We start from the raw sequence: 21,495 nt of genomic DNA on the forward strand, positions 1-21,495 counted from the left end.
CACATGAGTAGTTTGCAGATATTTCCTCCCATTCTGGGGGTTTTCTCTTCACTTTGTTGATTGTTTCCTTTGCTGTGTAGAAGCTTTCTAACTTGATGTGATCCCATTTGTCCATTTTTGCATTGGTTGCCTGTGCATGTGGGGTATTACTCAAGAAATTTTTGCCTAGACCAGTGTCCTAGGAAGTTTCCCCCAATGTTTTCTCATAGAGTTTCATAGTTTGAGGTCTTATATATAAGTCTTTAACCCATTTTGATTTGATTTTTAAATATGGTGAGAGATAGGGATCTAGTTTCATTCTTCTGCATATGGATATCCAGTTTTCCCAGTATCATTTATTGAAAAGACTGTCTTTTTCCTAATATATGTTCTTGGCACCTCTGTTGAAAATAAATTCACTATATGTGAGTGGATTCATTTCCGGGTTCTCTATTCTATTCTATTGTTCTATGTGTTTGTTTTTATGCCAGTACCATGCTGTTCTGGTTACTGTAGCTCTGTAGTGTAATTTGAAGTCAGATAATGGGTTCCCCCAGTTTTATTCTTTTTGTTCAGGATAGCTTTGGCCGTTCTGCATCTTTTGTGACTCCATATGAATTTTAAGATTGTTTTTTCTATTTCTGTGAAGAATACCATTAGTATTTTGATAGAGATTACATTGAATCTGTAGATTGCTTTGGATTTTATGGACATTTTAACAATATTGATTTTTCTAATCCATGATTTTTCTAATCTTTCTGATGTTTGGTGTCCTCTTCCATTTCTTTCATCAGTATTTTATAGTTTTCATTGTTGAGGTCTTTCACTTCTTTGGTTAATTCCTAGTTATTTCATTTTATTTGTGGAACTTATAATGGGATTACTTTTTAAATTTCTTTTTCAGATTGCTCACTGTTGGCATATAGAAATGCTATTGATTTTTATATGTTGACTGTATCCTGCAATGTGACTGAATTTGCTTATTAGTTCTAATAGTTTTTTGGTGGAGTCTTTAGGTTTTTCCAAATATAAGATTATATCATAGATGCAAACAAGGATAATTTGACTTCTTCCATTCCAGTTTGAATGTCATTTCTTTCTTTCTCTATGTGATTGCTCAAGCTAGGACTTCCAGTACTATGTTGAATAACAATGGTGAAAGTGGGCATCTTTGTCATGTTCCAGATCTTGCAGGAAAGGCTTTTAGTTTTTCTCCGTTAAGTGTAATACTAGCTGTGGTTCTGTCATATATGGCTTTTATTATGTTGATCTTGTAGGTGTGCTTCATTGTTTTCTATTCTATACCCATTTTTTGAGAGTTTTATCCTGAAGAGAGGTTTAACTTTATCAAATGCTTTTTCGGCCTCAATTGAAATAATCATATGGTTTTTGTTTTTCATTATGTTGATATGATGTATCACATTGATTAATTTACATATGTTTAACCATCCTTGCATCCCAGGGATAAATCCCACTTGGTCATGATATATGAACTCTTTAATGCATTGCTGAATTCAGTTTGCTAGTATTTTGTTGAGAATTTCTGCGTCAATATTCATCAGAGATACTGACCTGTAGTTTTCTTTTTCTGATGTGTCTTTGTCTGGTTTTGGTATCAGGGTAATAACTGCCATCGTAGAATGAGTTTGGAAGAAGTTCCTCTTCTTCGATTTTTTGGAACAGTTGAGTATAATTACTGTTGGTTCTTTAAATGTTTGGTATTCAGCAGTGAAGCCATCAGGTTCTGGGCTTTTCTTTACTGGGACTTGTTCAGGTTTTAGATTTCTTCAGGGTTCAATCCTGGTAAGTTATATGTGTCTAGGAATTTGTCCTTTTTTTCTAGATGTTTCCAGTTCATTGGCATGTAATCACTCATAGTAGCTACTAATGATCCTTTGAATGTGTGCAGTATCAGTTGTAATGTATCCTTTTTTGTCTCTGAATATATTTATTTGGGTCTTCTCTCTTTTTTTCTTAGTCTGGCTAAAGATTTGTCAAATTTGTTTATCTTGTCAAAAAAACAACTTTTTGTTTCATTGATCTTTTGTATTATTTTCTTCATTTTAATTTTATTTCTGCTCTGATCTTTATTATTTTTTTTCTTGTACTAATTTTGGGTTCAGTTTGCTCTTGCTTTTCTGGTTCTTTAAAGTACATTGTTTAAATTGTTTATTTGAAGTTTTTCTTCTTTTTTGAAGTAGACGCTTAATAGATATATATTTCCCTCTTGGTGCTGCTTTCACTATATCCCATAGGTTTTGAGATGTTGTGTTTCCATTATCATCTGTTTCAATAAAATTTTTAATTTCCTTCTTAATTTCTTCATTGACTCACTGGTCATTCAGGAGCATATTGTTTAATTTTGTGTATGTGTATGGTTTCCAAAATTCCCCTTGTTATTGATTTGTAGTTTTATTCCCTTGTTGTCAGAAAAGATGGTTGATATTATTTCAGGTTTTCTTGGATGTTTTAAGACTTATTTTGTGACCTAACGTATGGTCTCTCCTTGAGAATCATCCATGTGCTGAGGAATGTATTCTGCCCAGAACATTCCTGTGTCTATTGCTGTGTGTACACAAGGCTGTGTATTCTGCAGCCTTTGGATGAAAAGTTCTGTAAATATCTATTGGCTCCATTTGGTCTATGGTGCAGATTAGGTTTTATGTTTCTTTGTAGATTTTCTGTCTGGATGATCTATCCAGTCCTGAAAGTGGGGTGTTGATGTATCTTGCTATTATTGTGTTGAGGCTTCTCTCTCTTTTATTTCTGATAATATTTGCTTTATATATCTGGATGCCCCAGTCATGGCTGCATATGTATTTTAAATTGTTACCTCCTCTTACTGAATTGACCCATTTATCATTATATTGTGACTTCTTTGTTTCTTCTTATAGTTTTTGTCTTGAAATCTATTTTGTCTGATATAAGTATAGCTGCATCTGCTCTTTTTTGGTTTCCATTGGCATGGAATATCTTTTTCCATCCCTTTATTTTCAGACTGTGTGTGTCTTTGTAGGTGTAGTGTGTGTTTCTTGTTGGCAACAGATCAGTGAGTCTTGTCTTTTAATCCATTCAGCCACTCTGTGTCTTTTAATTAGACAGTTTAGTCCATTTATGTTCAATGTTATTATTGATGAGTAAGGACTTACTCCTGCCATTTTTGTTATTTGTTTTCTGGTTGTTTTGTAGGCTTCTCTTCCTTCTTCTTTTCCTTCCTGTATTCGTCCTAGTGAAGGTGATTTTTCTCTGTTGGTGTGCTTTGATTTCTTTATTTTTAAGCCAGTCAGATTTAGCAGTTGGTTTTATACTGACTCTAGTGACACTAATGTTAGTAAGTTCTGATAACCAACTACCATGCTTTGATTTCTTGCTTTTATTTTCTGCATATCTGGTGTATGTTTTTCACCTTTGAGGTTACCATGAGGCTTGCAATACTCTCTTATAAGCCTTTATTTTAAACCCATCACTTTTTAAGTGATGACAGTTTCATGCTGATTACATAAACAAACATACAAAACAAAACTAATACAAACTCTACACTTTGACTTTGTGCCCCACTTTTAACTTTTAGTTGTTTCTATTTGAATCTTATTGTAATATCTATGGCTTGAAAAGTTGTTACGATTATTTTTGATTGGTTTATCATTTAGCCTTTCTACTTAAGAGAAGTTTACACATCACAATTACAGTGTTATATTATTCTGTGTTTTTCTGTGTGCTTACTATTACCAATGAGTTTTGTACCTTTGGATGATTTATTCTTGCTTATTAACATCCTTCTCTTTCAGATTGAAGAACTCCCTTTAGCATTTCTTGTAGGACGGGTCTGGTCTGGTGTTGATGAAATTCCTCATCTTTTGTTTTCTAGAAAAGTGTTTATTTCTCCTTCATGTTTGAAGGATATTTTCACTAGATATACTATTCTGTGGTAGATGGTTTTTTGCCTTCAGCACTTTAAATATGTCATGCCACTCTCTCCTGGCATGTAAGGTTTCCACTGAAAAGCCTGCTGCCAGATGTACTGGCCAATAAGTTAGATTTGTCCTTTTGAGGCCATTTTCTAGATCTTGTAGGTGTGCTTCATTGTTTTCTTTTCTTTTTTATTTTGTTTCCTCTGACTGTATACTTTCAAATAGCCTGTCTTCTGACTAATTCTTTCTTCTGCTTGATCATTTCTGGTATTAAGAGACTCTGATGCATTCTTCAGCACATCAATTGCATTTTTCAATTCTAATATTTCTGCTTGATTCTTTGTAATTATTTTAATCTCTTTGTTAAATTTATCTGATAGAATTCTGAATTCTTTTTCTGAGTTGTCTTTAATTTCTTTGAATTTCCTCAAAACAGATATTTTGAATTATCTGTCTGAAAAGTCATATATCTCTGTTTTTTCAGGATTGGTCCCTGGTACCTTACTTAGTTCATTTAGTGAGGTCATGTTTTCCTGGATGGTGTTGATGCTTGTAGATGTACTTCAGTGTCTGGGCATTGAAGTTAGTTATTTGTGGTAGTCTTCACAGTTGAGCTTATTTGTTCCTGTCCTTCTCAGGAAGGCTTTCCAGGTATTCAAAACCCCAAGCCTAATAACGCTGTGGTTTTTGCAGACTCATAGAGGTACTGCCTTGGTGGTCTTGGATAAGATCTGGAAGAATTCTCTGGATTACCAGGCAGAGACTCTTGTTCTTTTCTCTTACCTTTCTCCCAAACATATGGAGTTTCTCTGTCTCTCTCCCTCTCTGTGCTGACCCACGTGGAACTGGGGGTGTGGTTATGCAAGCACTCCTGTGGCTGCCAGCACTGGGAATGTGATGGGTCAGACCTGAAGTCAGCACTGCACTGAGTCTTGTCCAAGGTCCTTCCCTTCAGTGTGGTGAGATCCCCCAGGTCCTGTGCATGTCTGGACATGCTGTCCGGGAGTCAGGGATTGGAGCCAAATACCTTAGCAGTTTACCTTATGTTCTCTTCTACTGCTTCTAAGCTGGCAGTCAAACCACAATACAAAGTCCTTCCCATTCTTTCCTCCCCTTTCCAAAGGCAGAGGAGCTTCTCCCTGTGGCCACGACCACCACTAGTCCATGGGGTTTCTGCCCTGCCACCAGTGATGTTTACTTAAAGCCAGGGGCTCTTTGATTAGCTTGTGGTGAATGTTGCCAGGCCTGGGACTCACCCTTTAGGGCACTGGGTTCCCTTCTGACACAGGACAGGTCCAGAAATGCTGCCTTGCCCAGATCCAAATGCATAGTCCTGGACTTGGAGACTCCAAGAGCCTGCTTGTTGCTCTACCCACTGTGGCTGAGCTGGTATCTAGGGTGTAAGACAAAGTCTCCTTTACTTTTCCCTCTGCTTTTCTCAAACAGAAGGAGTCTTTCACTGTAGCTACCATAGCTGGGAATGTGCTAGGTCACTCCTGAAGCCAGCACATCTCAGAGCCCAAGGCCCAGAGCATGCTCTCAGGGTATCACTGCTGGTTATTCAGGGCCCAAGCGCTCATTATTTTTATTATTTTTATGTTTATTATTTTTTGAGAGACTACAGGCATGCGCCACCATGCCCGGCTAATTTTTTTGTTTTGGTTTTTTTTTTTTTTTTTTTTTTGAGACAGAGTCTCTCTCTGTCACCCAGGCTGGAGTGCAGTGGTGCAATCTCAGCTCACTGCAACCTCTGCCTCCCAGGTGCAAGCAGTTCTCCTGCCTCAGCCTCCTGAGTAGTTGAGACTACAGGCACATGCCACCACGCCTGGCTAATTTTTGTATTTTTAGTAGAGACAGGGTTTCACCATCTTGGCCAGGCTGGTCTCAAACTCCTGACCTCATGATGCTCGCCTCGGCCTCCCAAAGTGCTGGGATTACAGGCGTGAGCTACCGCGCCCTGCCTATTTTTTTGGATTTTTAGTAGAGACAGGGTTTCACCATGTTGGTCAGGCTGGTCTCGAACACCTGAGCTCAAATGATCTGCCCACCACGGCTTCTCAAAGTGCTGGAATTGCAGGTGTGAGCCACCATGCCTGGTCCCCAAGGACTCTTTAGTCAGCAGGTAATGAACCCTTCCAGGACTGCGTTCTTCCCTTCAAGGCAATGGGTTCCCTTTTGGCCCAGGGTGTATCTTGAATTGTTGTCCAGGAGGTAGGTCTTGGAATGGGGACCTCATGACTCTGCCCACTGCCCTACCCTGCTGTGGCTGAACTGGTGTCTAACATGCAAGACAAAGTCCTTTTTACGCTTTGCTCTCCTCTCCTCAAGTAGAAGGAAGGAGTCACTTTTGTTGCTGCAAGCTGCACTGTCTGGGGTTGGGAAAGGGATTGTGCAAGCACTCCCTTAACCACACCAGCTTGGGTCTCCTTAGGTCACATGCCACCCTAGTTTACTGGCTCTAAGCCCAGCCTAGCACTAGGAATTGCCTAAGAATTGCAGTCCTTGTGTCCTAGGCTGCCTTTCAAATTTACCTAGGACCCCAATGCACTTCAGCATGTGGTGGTGAGGCTTGCTAAGAAACTTGAGTTCTGACCACTGAAATGGACGATTCCCCTCTGACTAGGGCTGGTTCAAATGCTCCCTCTAAGCCCAGCATGGCTTGATTCTCCCCTCTGATGGGGCAGCACTGAATTAAATATAAAATCCCCCCGTTGCTGTGATCTCCCTCCGCTACACAGATCCTTTGCATAGCCACTGCTGGGGGATGGTGAAAGGGGTGGCGTTGGAGATTCGAGACTGTCTCTCCTGCCCTCCTCAATGCCTCTTTCCACCATATGAATTAAAACCAAGTACTATTTTTAATAGTAGAGGGTGTCCAGGTTCTTGGCGTCTTGAACAAAGAATTGGACAAAACACACAAACCAAGGAAGGAATGAAGGAATTTATTGAAAATGAAAGTACACTCCACAGTGTGGGAGTGGGCCTGAGCATAGGAACTCAAAAGCCCCGTTAGAGAATTTTGGGGAGTTTAAATACTCCCTAGAGGATTCCATTGGTTACTTGGGGGTATGCCCTATGTAAATGGGGAAAATGAAATAAAGTTACAAAGTCATTTACATCCTACACCCTAAGGAGAGGATATTTCCTGTCACAGCTGAAGTGTGAATCAGCCTTATGTTCCCTGCCTCCAGACCCTATTTTCCTGCCTCACTATTTTTCACTTGACTTTTGTGTTCTTATGATGATGCTTTTCTGTGTGCAGATAGTTTGTAAAATTTGATGTTCCCATCGGGGGTGGCAGGTGTGAGGGAATGAATGGTGTAGGCTTCTATTCTGCCACCTTGCTCTGCCTCCAGCCTCTCCTGTCTTCTTTCTTGATCTATTCCTTCATTTAGTCAAAACACGTCTTCGTTAAATTCTTAATAAACTGTTAAATTCTTAAGAAAGAGACACATTTTATGAATCTTTGCATGTCTGAGAATGACTCTATTTTACACTCACACTTGATTGATAATTGGTTCGGTAAAGTTGAAAGTAATTTCTCTCAATCTTTTGAAGATATTGTGCTTTTGCATTCAGTATCACTATTGAGATGTATATCTGGTTCTTGTTCCTTTGTAGATGATTTTTTATTTTTTACTTACTTGAATTTCATCTTTAACATCTTTTCTTTGTCTCTGAAATGCCACTATAATGTACTTAGGTATGAATTTTTGTTTTTTCATTCACCATGCTAGGGCCTCAGTCGACCTATTGGTCTGTAGATGTGTGCCTTTCAGTTTGGAGGAATTCAGTTGCGTTTTTTCTTTGGCAGTTTCCCTTCTTCTGTTTTTTCAGTTCTGTCTTTCCAAAGTTCCTGTTGGAAACATACTTTCACCTCAGTTAAATCTCTACATCTCTTACTTTTGTTTCAAAATTTGTCTACTTTTCTACCTTTGGAGGACATTTCTTGACTTGCAACATTTCTATTGAATTGAACTTTTTCACTTACAACCATATTTTTAATTTTCATGACCCTTTCTCCTCTGATCACTTCTGTGGCATAGCATCTTATTCTTGCTTTATGCTGATAATGTCTCTTGAATTTCTCTGTAAATACAAGTTTTTGAAGTGTTCTTCTATTCCTTGCATTATCTTTCTTTGTTTCCTCTGGTTCTTCTTTTTTTTCTGGGTGTTTGCTTGTTTATTTGATATTGATCTATTTATTACTCTGATTTTTCTTCAAGTGTTCAGCAGTTTTTGGTTTTCTGTTTATATTCAAGAGTTAGGCAATAAAAAGACTGATGGCAGACTCTCTATTCATGTGCAGAACTTGATGGCTTTGCTGTGGGAGGATTAGGTACGGCATCAGCTATGTACGGGAGCATCTCCTACAGTATCTCCTGTGCTGGGAGATCCCTCAGTGCCTGATCTTAGAAATCTTTGTGTATTTCTCTGTAGTAGGACACCTGGAGTTTTGGGTGGTGGTATCTGCTGCCAGGTATTTTAAGTGGGTAGGAGGTAGGGATTGACTTTTTTATGTACAGAATTTCAACCAATTCTCATGTTTTCGTGTAAAAAATGTATTCCTATCTCCATGTTGAGCTGGAAGTAAGATTTGTTTTAGAAGCAGAGTTTTGGTTGTAGAGAATGGATTAAACAGGGTCAAGCTTGATACAGGGAGACTAGTTAAGGTATTCTCGTAATCTAAGTGAGAAATTATAAATTAGGCTTTGAACTGCAGTAGTAAGGGAAGGAAGTAGACATAAAAATGAAGATATATATAGAGTTTTGGAACTTACTAGCTATAAGGAAATGTGTTTCTCTAATGAAGATTAATTTGCATGGCTTTTTTTCCAGAGCAATGAATTGCATGAGAAACAGAAGTTTTATTTGAGGCAGTCAGTCATTGATTTGCAAACAAAACTTCAGGAGATGCAAATGGAGAGAGATGCTATGGCTGACATCAGGTTGGGATTTGTGAAATTATTTTAAAGTCACATTTTCATTATGTGAAATTATTTTAAAGTTTTACTCTTTGTAGTAAAACTAGTTGTGTGAATATGAGTTTTATCAATGTTATTTATTTTCTTTCATTTATTTCATAGACGAAGGGAGAGTCAGTCCCAGGAGGATTTAAGAAATCAGCTTCAAAATACAGTTCATGAACTTGAAGCTGCCAAATGCCTTAAGGAGGACATGCTGAAAGACAGCAACACACAAATAGAGCAGCTACGAAAAATGATGCTTAGTCATGAGGGAGTGCTTCAAGAAATCCGGTCAATCCTGGTTGACTTTGAAGAAGCCTCAGGCAAAAAAATATATGAACATGACAGCATGTCTACTCTGCACTTCCGCAGCTTGGGCTCAGCTATTAGTAAAATCCTAAGAGAATTAGACACAGAGATTTCTTTTCTTAAAGGGAGGATATTTCCAGTAAGTGGTGAGAGTGCTACTTAAATAATTTTATATTAAAATGCATTAAGAGAATAGCATTAGATGTGTAATTTTTAAAATTCTTAAAATAAGCCAAGTTCTCGTTTTTCTGAAATAACAGAAGTTACTTCCACAATAATCTCTCATAATACGAACTACCTTGGTTTACCTGTATAGCTTCATGAGAGTATAGACAAAGTAAAAGATCTAATAAAATATGAGGATAGAATGTATTTGATTGTAGTATTATTTCTATTTGCATTTAAAGCATTCCTTTACTTGAAAATATCCAGATTTTCCAAGCCTTATATTTACCAGTAACTAAATCAGGGTCTTTTTAAAAACCAGGTAGAGGATCAACTTGAAGCACTGAAATCTGAATCACAGAACAAAATGGAACTACTTCTGCAACAACATCAAGATAGGTAGGTTTCTGACTGAGGTATGGAAAAGCCTAGTGAAACTAAACCACAGTTTTACAGTGTTTCAGCCACAATTCCAAAATCTAAACCGCTCTGAAACACATACTTTTTTTTATAGATTTATAGGAAACTCATGTTACAATTTTGTTTTCCTGACCCTGGTTAAAATGGTAAGGAGGGTGTTATTCGAGACAATTACAGTAGGAGTATTGCTGTAGGAGAGAGAGAAATTAAGCTCAGCTTCCAGTACAAGGCCAAATAGGGATTTATAGCCACGGGGCATGGTGAGGGGGTCTGTGGATGGAAAATTACTGAGAAAAGGCATCAAGAGTAGGGGGATTCTTGCTAAACTCAGGCCAAGGGCTTAGATACCAAAGTCAGGGGATGAAGAACTTGACCAGATATTGAGGGTGGGAGGACTAAACAGACTCAGCAAGATTCTTGCTAAGTCTGGGCTAGACAGGCCAAAGGTTGAGGCATAGTTGAAAAGAGGCCTCAGAAGAGCCTGACTAAAGTTTGGTGAAGGAGACAGTTTTTGTCACTCATTTGTTGGAAAAACCTGACCAGAGCTAATGTAAACCTTTCCATAGTCTATGATTTAGTGTGAATACTTGCAAATTGTTGCCTTCATAATATGTTTGGTTAATGAGACACTTCCCTACATCTCACTTGGGGTGTCATATAATATATAGTACTTGCAATTTATTACCATGGTAAACTAAAAAAAAATTCTGAATTCCAAAACTAGATGACTCCCAAAAGATTTGGATAAAGGCTTTTGGACCTGTTGTAGACACTTGTTATTAAAAGAGTAGCATGTACAAAAGCAAAGCAAAATACTAAATTTGAGAGTATTGAAAATCATTCATTTTTAAAATAATTCATAGGAAAATCTTCTGTATCAAATAACAATCACCACATTCTTTTTATAGGATTGAGCAGTTAATAAGTGAACATGAAGTTGAAATAACAGGACTTACTGAGAAAGCTAGCAGTGCTCGAAGCCAAGCCAATAGTATCCAGAGTCAAATGGAAATCATTCAGTATGTGGTTTAAACTGTTAGTCATTCATCTTCATTTTAGAGATATTATTTTCATTAACTTTCTGTTCTATAATGTTTTAGAATTTGCTTGGTAAGATTTCATAAGAAAGTAAAACTTTTTTTCTAACATTTAAATGAACAGGAAATATTGCTTAACATAGGTAACATTATCTGACCATATAAGAAGTATTGTTGCAAGTATTTGGAGCTCCTGGGATTGGCTGTTTTAAGTATTTGTATTAGTCCATTCTTACACTGCTATAAAGAACTACCTGAGACTGGGTAATTTAGGAAGAAAAGAGATTTAATTGACTCAGAGTTCCACAGGCTTAACAGGAGTCATGAGTGGAAGGCCTCAGGAAACTTACAATTATGATGGAAAGCAAAGGGGAAGCAAGCACATCATACCATGGCAAAGCAAGCGAGAGAGAGAGTGGGGACATGCCACACTTTTAAACCATCAGATCTCATGAGAACTCACTCACCATCATGGGAAAAATCATGGGGGAAATCTGCCGCCATGATCCAGTTACCTGCCACCAGGCCCCTCCCTGACACGTGATTACAATTCAGATTTGTAATCTCCCAAATATCATGTCCTTCTCACGTTTTAAAATATAATTATTGGCCATGCGCGGTGGCTCATGCCTGTAATCCCAGCACTTTGGGAGGCTGAGGCGGCCAGATCACAAGGTCAGGAGATCAAGACCATCCTGGCTAACACAGTGAAACCGTGTCTCCACTGAAAATACAAAAAATTAGCTGGACTTGGTGGCGGGCACCTGTAGTCCCAGCTACTCAGGAGGCTAAGGCAGGAGAATGGCATTAACCTGGGAGGCAGAGCTTGCAGTGAGCCGAGACTGCACTCAACCTGGGCGACAGAGCAAGACTCTGTCTCAAAAAAAATGCAATTATCCCTTCTCAATAGTCCCCCAGTCTTAACTCATTTAAGCATTAACTCAAAAATCTACAACCCGGCCGGGCGCGGTGGCTCAAGCCTGTAATCCCAGCACTTTGGGAGGCCGAGACGGGCGGATCACGAGGTCAGGAGATCGAGACCATCCTGGCTAACACGGCGAAACCCCGTCTCTACTAAAATACAAAAAATTAGCCGGGCGAGGTGGCGGGCGCCTGTGGTCCCAGCTGCTCAGGAGGCTGAGGCGGGAGAATGGCGTGAACCCGGGAGGCGGAGGTTGCAGTGAGCTGAGATCCGGCCACTGCACTCCAGTCTGGGCGACAGAGCAAGACTCCGTCTCAAAAAAAAAAAAAAAAATCCACAACCCAAAGTCTCATCTGAGACAAGGTAAGTCCCTTCTGCCTATGAGCCTGTAAAATAAAAAACAAGTTTGTTACTTCCAAGATACGATTGGATTACAGGCATTGGGTAAATGCTCTTATTCCAAATGGGAGAAATAGGCCAAAACAAAGGGGCTGCAGGACCCGTGCAAGTCCAAAATCCAGCTGGGCAGTCATTAAATCTTAAAGCTCTAAAATAATCTCCTTTGACTCCATGTCTCACATCCAGGGCACACTGATGCAAGGTGGGGGCTTCCAAGGCCTTGGGCATCTCTGCCTCTGTTGCTCTGCGTTGTACAGCCTCTGTGGCTGCTTTCACAGGCTGGCATTGAGTATCTGTGGCTTTTCCATGTGCACAGTGCAAGCTGCCTGTGGATCTACTATTCTGGGGTCTGGAGGGTAGTGGCCCTCTTCTCACAGCTCCACTAGGCAGTGCCCCAGTGGGGACTCTGTGTGGGGGTTCCAACCCCACATTTCCCCTCCACATTACCCTAGTAGAGATTCCCCATGAGGGCTCTACTCCTGCAGCAGACGTCTGCCTGAACATCCAGGCATTTCCATACATGCTATGAAATCTAGGCAGAGGTTCCCAAACCTCAACTCTTGCTTTCCATGCACCTGCAGGCTCAACACCATATGGAAGCTGCCTAGTCTTGGGGCTTGCACCCTCTGAAGCAACAGCCCGAGTGTACCTTGGCTCCTTTTAGCCACAGCTGGAGCTGGAGCAGCTGGGACACAGGGTGCCATGTACTGAGGATGCACAGAGCAGTGGGGTGGGCCCTGGCTCACAAAACCATTTTTTCCTCCTAAGTCACCAGGCCTGTGATGGAAGGGGCTGCCTAAAGATCTCTGACATGCCCTGGAGACATTTTCCCCATTGTCTTGCACCTCTTCTTTACTTATGCAAATTTCTACAGCCAGCAGCTTGAATTTGTCCACAGAAAATGGGTTTTTCTTTTCCGTCAGGCTGCAAATTTTCCAAACTTTTATACTGTGCTTCCCTTTTAAACATAAGTTCCAGTTTCAGACCTCTCTTTGTGAATACATATGACTATGCTTTCAGAAACAGTCAGGTGACATCTTGAATGCTTTGCTGCTTAGAAATTTCTTCTGCCAGATACCCTGAATCATCTCTGTCATGATCAAAGTTCCACAGATCTTTAGGGCAGGGGCAAAATGCTACCAGTCTCTTTGCTAAAGCATAGTGAGAGTGATCTTTACTCCGGTTCCCAAGAAGTTCCTCATCTCCATCTGAGACCACCTCAGCCTGGACTCATTGTCCATATCACTATCAGCATTTTGGTCACAACCATTCAACAAGTCTCTAGGAAGTTCCAAACTTTCCCTCATCTTTCTGTCTTCTTCTGATCCCTCCAACCTGTTCCAACCTCTGCCTGTTACCTAGTTCCAAAGTCACTTTCATATTTTCAGGTGTCTTTGTAGCAGTGCCCCACTCTCCTGGTACCAGTTTTCTGTATTAATCCATTCTTACACTACTATAAAGAACTGCGCAAGACTGGGTAATTTATGAAGAAAAAAAGTTTAGTTGACTCACAGTTCCACAAGTTTAACAGGAATCATGACTGGGAGGCCTCAGGAAACTTACAATCATGGGAAAAGCAAGCACGTCTTACCATAATGGAGCAGGAAAGCAGGGAAGTGCCATATAAACCATCAGATGTTGTGAGAACTCACTCACTAGCATGAGAACAGCATGGGGAAAGTCTGCCCCCACGATCCAATCACCTCCCACCAGGTCCCTCCCCTGACATATGGGGATTACAATTTGACATGATATTTGGGTGGGGACACAGAACCAAACCATATCTGTGTGTGTGTGTGTGTATGTATGTGTGTGTGTGTGTAATATATATGAATATAAGTAAAATGTGTGCATATGCATAGAAATAATTTTATTTGAGTTGTATGTTAAAACTTTTTATATGGACATTTTCCATCATATACAAAAGTAGAGAGAAAATAGTGTAATGCACTTCCATACAGCTGTCACCCAGCTTCTGCGGTTTACAATATATTTGAGCAGAAGCTTTTGAGTCAATTTTGGAAAATAAAAACTATTGGCTTAATAATGCCATATAAAATAACTAGTGGTAGTGTCAAAAAGCTAGAATACTCAGGTGTTACTCTTATTCTTAGTTTGCTATTTGCATTTATTCTCCTTCTAAACTCTTCTTAGAGAGCAAGCAAGAAATCAAAACTCTATGTATATGCGTCAGCTCAGCGATCTGGAATCTACTGTTTCTCAGCTACGTTCTGAATTACGGGAAGCCAAAAGGATGTATGAAGACAAGGTGAGTTAAGGTTTTGCTGCTCTGCTTCTAGAGACTATAATAGCCAGGATCAATATTATTTTATTAATAGTTTATTTGAAAATAAGGAATCAAAGTAATTTCAAATTAAAAGCAGTTTATAAGCTGGAGTAAGAGCATGCTAAATTATATTTTAAGCTATAAACAATTTTTATTTAAATTATGTACTCTCATTCTTAGCAAAACATTTTTTGCATAGTTCAAGTAAGTTTCTAAAAAAATACATTAAAATAAGACCATCTTAATTATTTTACTTATCTAACCTTTAGCATATACTTCCATACCAGCTCTGATCCCCTGCTACTCAATATTTTGGGGCCTAACTCCTTTCTTACTTCAACTCCTAACTCTTAATCATTGTGAAGTCACCAAACTGAATTAACTTTAAGAATAATTAAATGAATTAATTACATAAAAATTATTAGGAAGATAAGTCTTCATCTCTCATCATGTAATTCACTTTAAAACCACATTAATTAACATTTGATATTCTGTTTTTTTCTTTCACTTTCCATAGCTAATGAGAAGCTATTCAGTATCATTGTCATCTATTTATCCAGAGCTTAGGATTTTGTTGATTTCAATCATTTGTATAACAGTAAGACCCTAAAAAACAAACAAGGAGTTGCCATTAAGAGGAGTGGTGTTCTTCATTCCCTGTAAGAAGGGTGATCACCCAAGGCTACTTACCTGGGACAGTCTCGGTTTACACCTGCTAGCCCAGTGTCCTGTTTTATGAATGCTACCTCTCATCTCCATAGTGTCCCCATTTGGAAGATAAAGTCCATATTTAGTCATCCTACCTGTAAGAGACCCTTAGATAGCCGTGCAGAAACAATTTACGTACAGTTCTGTCACTTGTAGTCAGTTTCTCACACCTTAGCTATTTGGAGCAGTAGGTTAGAAGAAAGAGAGTATAAGGAAGCTGCCATATACCCTTTATAAAATGAAACCAATTCTATAGGGTAACAGTACATGGAGGAAAGCTCCATATGGGAAGAATTATATATTGCAGCACGAATTCTTCCAGACATTTGCCCTTTTTTGGGCAACCCCTCATTTTAATTATCACTCCAGCCGGCCACAGGAGGGGGCTGTTTCTCCTTGGTTCAAGCATGGAAATAAGATACCTCAACCTTTATCTAAGCTGAGGGTGGAATTTAGACATGACTTTACTAAAGTCTAAGCCATAGAGAGTAACACGAAACTGTATAATCTCAGTTATAGGTGTGGGTCCTTTACAGCAGTGTCTTCCAAATATTTTCCATTGCTACTCACAGTAAGAAATATAGTTCATCTTATGATCCAATACACACATGCAACTGAAGCAAGATTCATAAAGCAATATTTACTCCTGTTACATGTGATGCTGGCTATTTTCTCTTCCCTTCAGATGCTGATTTGAAGCTCACTAAATTGATTTCATAATTTATTGGTGGGTTGCAGTTTGAATAACACTGCCTCCTTTTGTAAACCTCCTTGCATAACCCTTAACCTAAATCCTTGTGGCAATGTTATTTCAACCAGTGCTACCTCTGAGCAACCTTAAGGGACCTTAGACCGCTTAAAGGGTACACTCGACAAACAAAAGGTCAGAGAGGAGCATACGCTTTCTCCGCCTCTCTGAAGCCTGCTTTTTGTGTTCTAGTTTCTTTTCTCAGGACAAGCTTTTCCCCTGATGATTGATAGCAGTCTGGGCAGACCAAGCCTATACCAAAAGGTCATGACTGCACCCTGCAGACAACAGCAGGAGGGGCTGATTTCAGTGCACCATGGGGTGGGAGGGTGCTTTTTCACTTGGGTCTAGTGGAGGTAACCACACTGGCAGAAGTGAGAGCTGACATTCTGACAGTGAGAGAGGAAATAAGAAAGCTGTTGTGTTACAGTCCAATGTAGTAATGCATATTCATGAATAATCACAAATCATTTTGGAAAAATTAAGTACCCATTGTCTATTGACAAACTTTATGAAAAGCCACCAAAGTACTAAATAAAGCTCAACTCACCTGTGGTTTCTTACATGATTGATAACTGGTATAGCTTTCTATTATACTGTTGTTTGGAAAAATTATCCTTTCAGAAGCCTCACCCATTGTTTGCTAATTTGCATTTGGCCCAATATATAGTATCATGCTGATTTGGACATATTGGGAAATTTTTTCACAAATTCTGAAATATCCATCTAAAATATATAAAAGAATTTCTTAAGTTTTATAAGCATTTAAATCTCTGGCATTGTAGAAGCATGAGATCCAAATGAATGACTGCAGGCTTTTTACTGAATGTTTTGGAGTCATATAGATACAAACATGATATTAGAATCATTCTCTGATTTTGCTCTAATGTAAATAGTGGCTCAGCAAGAATTTTTTTTTTTTTTTTTTTTTTTTTTGAGACGGAGTCTCGCTCTGTCACCCAGGCTGGAGTGCAGTGGCCGGATCTCGGCTCACTGCAACCTCGGCCTCCTGGGTTTACGCCATTCTCCTGCCTCAGCCTCCCTAGTAGCTGGGATTACAGGCGCCCATCACCTCGCCCGTCTAGTTTTTTTTTTTTTTTTTTTTTTGTATTTTTTTAGTAGAGACAGGGTTTCACCGTGTTAGCCAGGGTGGTCTCGATCTCCTGACCTCGTGATCCGCCCGCCTCGGCCTCCCAAAGTGCTGGGATTACAGGCTTGAGCCACCGCGCCCGGCCAAGAATTTTTGACAGTCTTAAATAGTAAACAGCTAACGGAAATAAGGAGGGCATATCAGCTTCATTAGTTTTAATAAATCACTGAGATTTATAATACACCACAGTGACCCTAAATAGAGTTGGCACCTAGTTGATGGTTAACTAGACTGCCTTAACAGTAACTCCCTTTGATTTGGTCAGGGAGCACTGAGAGATGACTGCCACGTAAATATAGCTAAGTACACTCTGGCCTAAGGTGACGTTAATTACATGGTGTAGCTGAGCAAGGAAAATCAAACAAGTGAATAACAAGGATTTCACTTTGGCTCATAAAAAATTGTATTGTTATAAAATGTTTTTGTTATAATGAATTGAACATAAAATCTAAAACAAATTATTCTGCTTAATTTTATTTTCATATGACTTGATATTACTAAAGCTTATGAAAACCTTAAAATCTATTTTTCTCTGTGGCTTCAGTGCATATTTCGGTATGTACTATTCAAATAACAATAAGGAAAAATATCAAAGGAAATAATACATAAAAGCTGTGATTAAAATGAAATTCATGGCCAGGTGCAGTGGCTTACACCCATAATCCCAGCACTTTGGAAGGCTGAGACAGGAGGATCACTTGAGCCCAGGAGCTTGAGACAAACCTGGGCAACATAGTGGGACTCTGTCTTTACAAAATAAAACAAAATAAAAGCTGGGCATGGTAGCGTGAGCCTGTAGTCCTCGCTACTAGAAAGGCTAAAATGGGAGGATAGCTTGAGGCTGGGAGATTGAGGCTGCAGTAAGCCATGATCACACCACTAACTTTAGCCTGGGCAACAGAGTGCGACCCTGTCTCAGAAAAAAAAAAAAAAAAAAAAAGGTGAGATTTGTGTGAAAGGAAACTAATAAAGGTGTGTTGATATTAAACATCAACATGTTTTATGAGGGGCAGTATTAGTATTTTCTCCTGAGGTCAGATTTCTTCATTTTAAAAAGTGTTTTTACTTTTAAAAATTGATGACATGGCGGTCTAAACAAAACTTTTCCAACTAGAATGCATAAATTAAGAGAAAACTTGTTTTGGAAGTTAATATTTCTCTTCAGATTAACACAATTATTTTATGCTGGTAAACATAGAAATGGTACTTCAAAAAAAAATGTGAGATGTAGCTTTTGTAGCTTACAAAAGTGTTTTACTGTAATGCTGTTTTCTATTCTTCTCTTTCCATTTTAGGAGAACCTCCAGAATTCCCCTTTACGAATTTGGACCAGTAGAAGCTGTCACTATTGGCTCTGTAGATTTGGCTTTACTCTTAACTTTCGCTTTTTGACAACAAGTGTCCTGATCTTGACTAGCCTAGTGTCCTGTTTTATGAATGCTACCTCTCATCTCCATAGTGTCCCCATTTGGAAGATAAAGCCTATATTTAGTCATCCTACCTGTAAGAGACCCTTAGATAGCCGTGCAGAGACAATTTACGTACAGTTCTATCACTTGTAGTCAGTTTCTCACACCTTAGCTGTTTGGAGCAGTAGGTTAGAAGAAAGGAAAACAGGACACTGACTTTCGCTCATGATCTTGATTCAACGTTTATTTTTACTACTTTGAAAGCAGTTGGGGCTGAATTTTCTATTAAAAAAGTGATGATTTAGTAGCACTGGCTGGAGCTATATACTGTGCAGGAAGATTCTGTGCAAACCTCTGCATAGTTCTGCCAATGCACCGCCATGCTGGCCTGTAGCATCCCTTATTACTCCATAGCTGTGTCTTTTTGAGCACAGAAAAACAGAAAACACCACCACCAACAGACAAACCAAACCTTGTGTGATTTGATATGATTGGCAATATCTCTAAAATCAATGTGAGATTAGAATGAAATCCCAATACTCATTTGTCCAGTGATCCAAACCAAAAAGTGCATTCATAGATGGTGAAAGGGAAAACCAGTGCTACTATGTAAAAATAAAAGCAAAAGAAAAAAATCTTTAATACATCTCAGATGTCAGTATTTATTCTGGATATTTTAAAAGGCTTTTCTTTATAGTGTTTTTTACAGCTGTTTATATCAACTCAGCTGCTACTTCAATGGTTTTCCCTTTCACTCTCTATTTATCTTTTAATTGATTAATATAAATGTTTTACTCTAAAAGTGAAAGGTAAAAGCAGAGCTATAGCAGCTGAGTCAGTACTGACAACCACAAAACAAATGTTCCTGCAGGGGGCTGGAGGAACTTCTTATACTTAATAAACAGATGGAAAGATAAGACTTGGCTCTTTTCTTTTTCTTTGTTTTTTTTTAATTTGGTCTCATGTCAAGTTTGATGTTATGAAATGATTATCCAGAAGTTTTTTTTAAGTGAAAGCAGACAAAAGAGAAAATCTTAATTTAAGCTTTTAAAGCATATATACAAATTATTTTCTTTGCTCAAGGATAGAAATGGTTTATGCCAGGCTAGGAGTAGAAAACATTTATTTTAATCATATGATTAATTCAAATTGGAAATGTTCTTGTTGAATTTATAGCTCAAAAGGTGGAAAATAAATTATTTCAGCTTTATTAATACTGTTCTCATGGAAAAAAGTATTAGAATTGAAAGGAACATGAGAGATCATCTAGAATACTCTTTCCAGTGATAGATTAAAAAAATGGAAACACAGAGAAGTTATGTAACAGAAACCAGAAAAGAACCTAAGGTGTTTGGCTCTCCGCCTGATCATGTTGCCCGTCGGATCGTGTTCATGTACCCATTCCTTGCCAGGCAAACATGATAACTGTGTAACAGTAAAGTTTGTGGTTCTTCCCCTTACTGTATTTACTAAGTGTGTGCTGATTTAGTCTTTCCTGATAATAATAAAAGTGAAGAGATTTTATCAACTGATATTATTCCTTCATTTTTCTTAGGAAGTTACCTGTGTTACAGAGCTTGAATTTTTATGGGACTTTTTCATTTATTTTCCTATATATGCCCCAAAAGAAGCACAAGAAGTCCTTTTTTGTTTTTTCTAAGAGTGTCTCACTCCGTTGCCATGGCTGGAGTGCAGTGGCACGATCATGACGCACTACAGCTTCAAACTCCCAGGCTCAAGCGAGCCTCCCACCTCAGCCTCCTGACTAGCCAAAACTATAGGCATGCACCACCATGCCATGCTAATTTTATTTTTATTTTTGTAGAGATGGGGTCTGACTATGCAACCCAGGCTGGTCTCAAACTCCTGGTCTCAAGTGATCCTCCCACCTCAGCCTCCTGGAAAGTACTTTATTGGATTATTAGAGTCTAGGAATACATTTTAGACAGTAATCTAATATTTTATGTGTACCTAATTCTTGTGAACTACTTTTTATACTTAGCATGCAGCCAGATACAAAGTCAGTTTAGGAATATAGCCAATATAAATATTAAAGTCTATATTCTGATTTCTGTAGGTAAGTGGGAAACTGATAGTCCTGTATTAGTACTTTCTTAGTCATATATGTATATGTAGATATATATGTATAACTTCTATTATTTGATTATTATTAAAGAGAGACATGTATATGTATGTATAGATAATATAATTCAATATATGTTGAATAAGTGAAGATCTTTAAAATAAATAATAGTAAAACTAGAAAGTTGTCAAGAAAAAGTTAGTCTTAGTCAAATGTTCTCTAGTTAAGAAAGTTTTATCATAGTACATCATCCAAACCAGGTTTTATTATTGACAGTAGATTGGAAACCTACTACATAGACACCTTAAAGGTAAGAAGGAATATGTAGCATTTATGCAGAAGTGAAAGATTTCCTGTTACTAGAAAGTAGATGATAAAATAGTAATGGTAGATACCTAGTTAAAGATAAGGTATCACCATATAACTAAGTATCAACATGTTCTCATTGTTTTAATATCTTATTATCTAAGTTATGATATTGTGTGGCTCAGCTAAAATATAAACCCTTAGTCTCCACAGTCTGAGATCCTAGCCTCTTAGCATACACTGAACCTAGACGTTAAGAACTATAGAGGCCGGGCACGGTGGCTCACGCCTGTAATGCCAGCACTTTGGGAGGCCGAGGCGGGTGGATCATCTGAGGTCAGGAGTTCGAGACCAGCCCGGCCAACATGGCGAAACCCCATCTCTACTAAAAATACAAAAATTAGCTGAACGTGGTGATGGGGACCTGTAATCCCAGCTACTTGGGAGGCTGAGGCAGGAGAATCATTTGAACCCGGGAGGTGGAGGTTGCAGTGAGCCGAGATCGTGTCATTGCCCTCCAGCCTGGGTGACGGTGAGACTCCATCTCAAAAAAAAAAAAAAAAAACTAGAAATGCTATTAACAGTGATGCATTTTATGGCATGTGTCATAGAAATGCATATTTAAACAGATCAAACAGCTGCCTTGTCGGAATAAAATGCACTTCAACATCCTCTAAAATTGGTACTTTTATTCC

General features: G+C 38.7%; 1 protein-coding gene across 8 annotated transcripts in view; it reads left to right on the top strand.

Annotated features, from left to right (window-relative positions):
- CCDC158 (coiled-coil domain containing 158) overlaps nucleotides 1–21,495 on the top strand; it is a 109,905-nt gene that overhangs the window by 17,984 nt on the left and 70,426 nt on the right. For 7 of the 8 annotated variants that reach the window (XM_017876552.1, XM_017876557.1, XM_017876556.1 and 4 more), the window contains 5 exons: nucleotides 8,730–8,839; nucleotides 8,978–9,305; nucleotides 9,654–9,730; nucleotides 10,660–10,770; nucleotides 14,264–14,378. In XM_017876552.1, coding sequence (XP_017732041.1) covers nucleotides 8,730–8,839; nucleotides 8,978–9,305; nucleotides 9,654–9,730; nucleotides 10,660–10,770; nucleotides 14,264–14,378 — 741 coding nt within the window. The remainder of the gene's footprint in view (nucleotides 1–8,729; nucleotides 8,840–8,977; nucleotides 9,306–9,653; nucleotides 9,731–10,659; nucleotides 10,771–14,263; nucleotides 14,379–21,495) is intronic. The other variant, XM_017876558.1, reaches the window with a different exon arrangement.

This window comes from Rhinopithecus bieti, unplaced genomic scaffold (genome assembly GCF_001698545.2).
Source record: "Rhinopithecus bieti isolate Rb0 unplaced genomic scaffold, ASM169854v2 scaffold_8675, whole genome shotgun sequence".
NCBI lineage: Eukaryota > Metazoa > Chordata > Mammalia > Primates > Cercopithecidae > Rhinopithecus > Rhinopithecus bieti.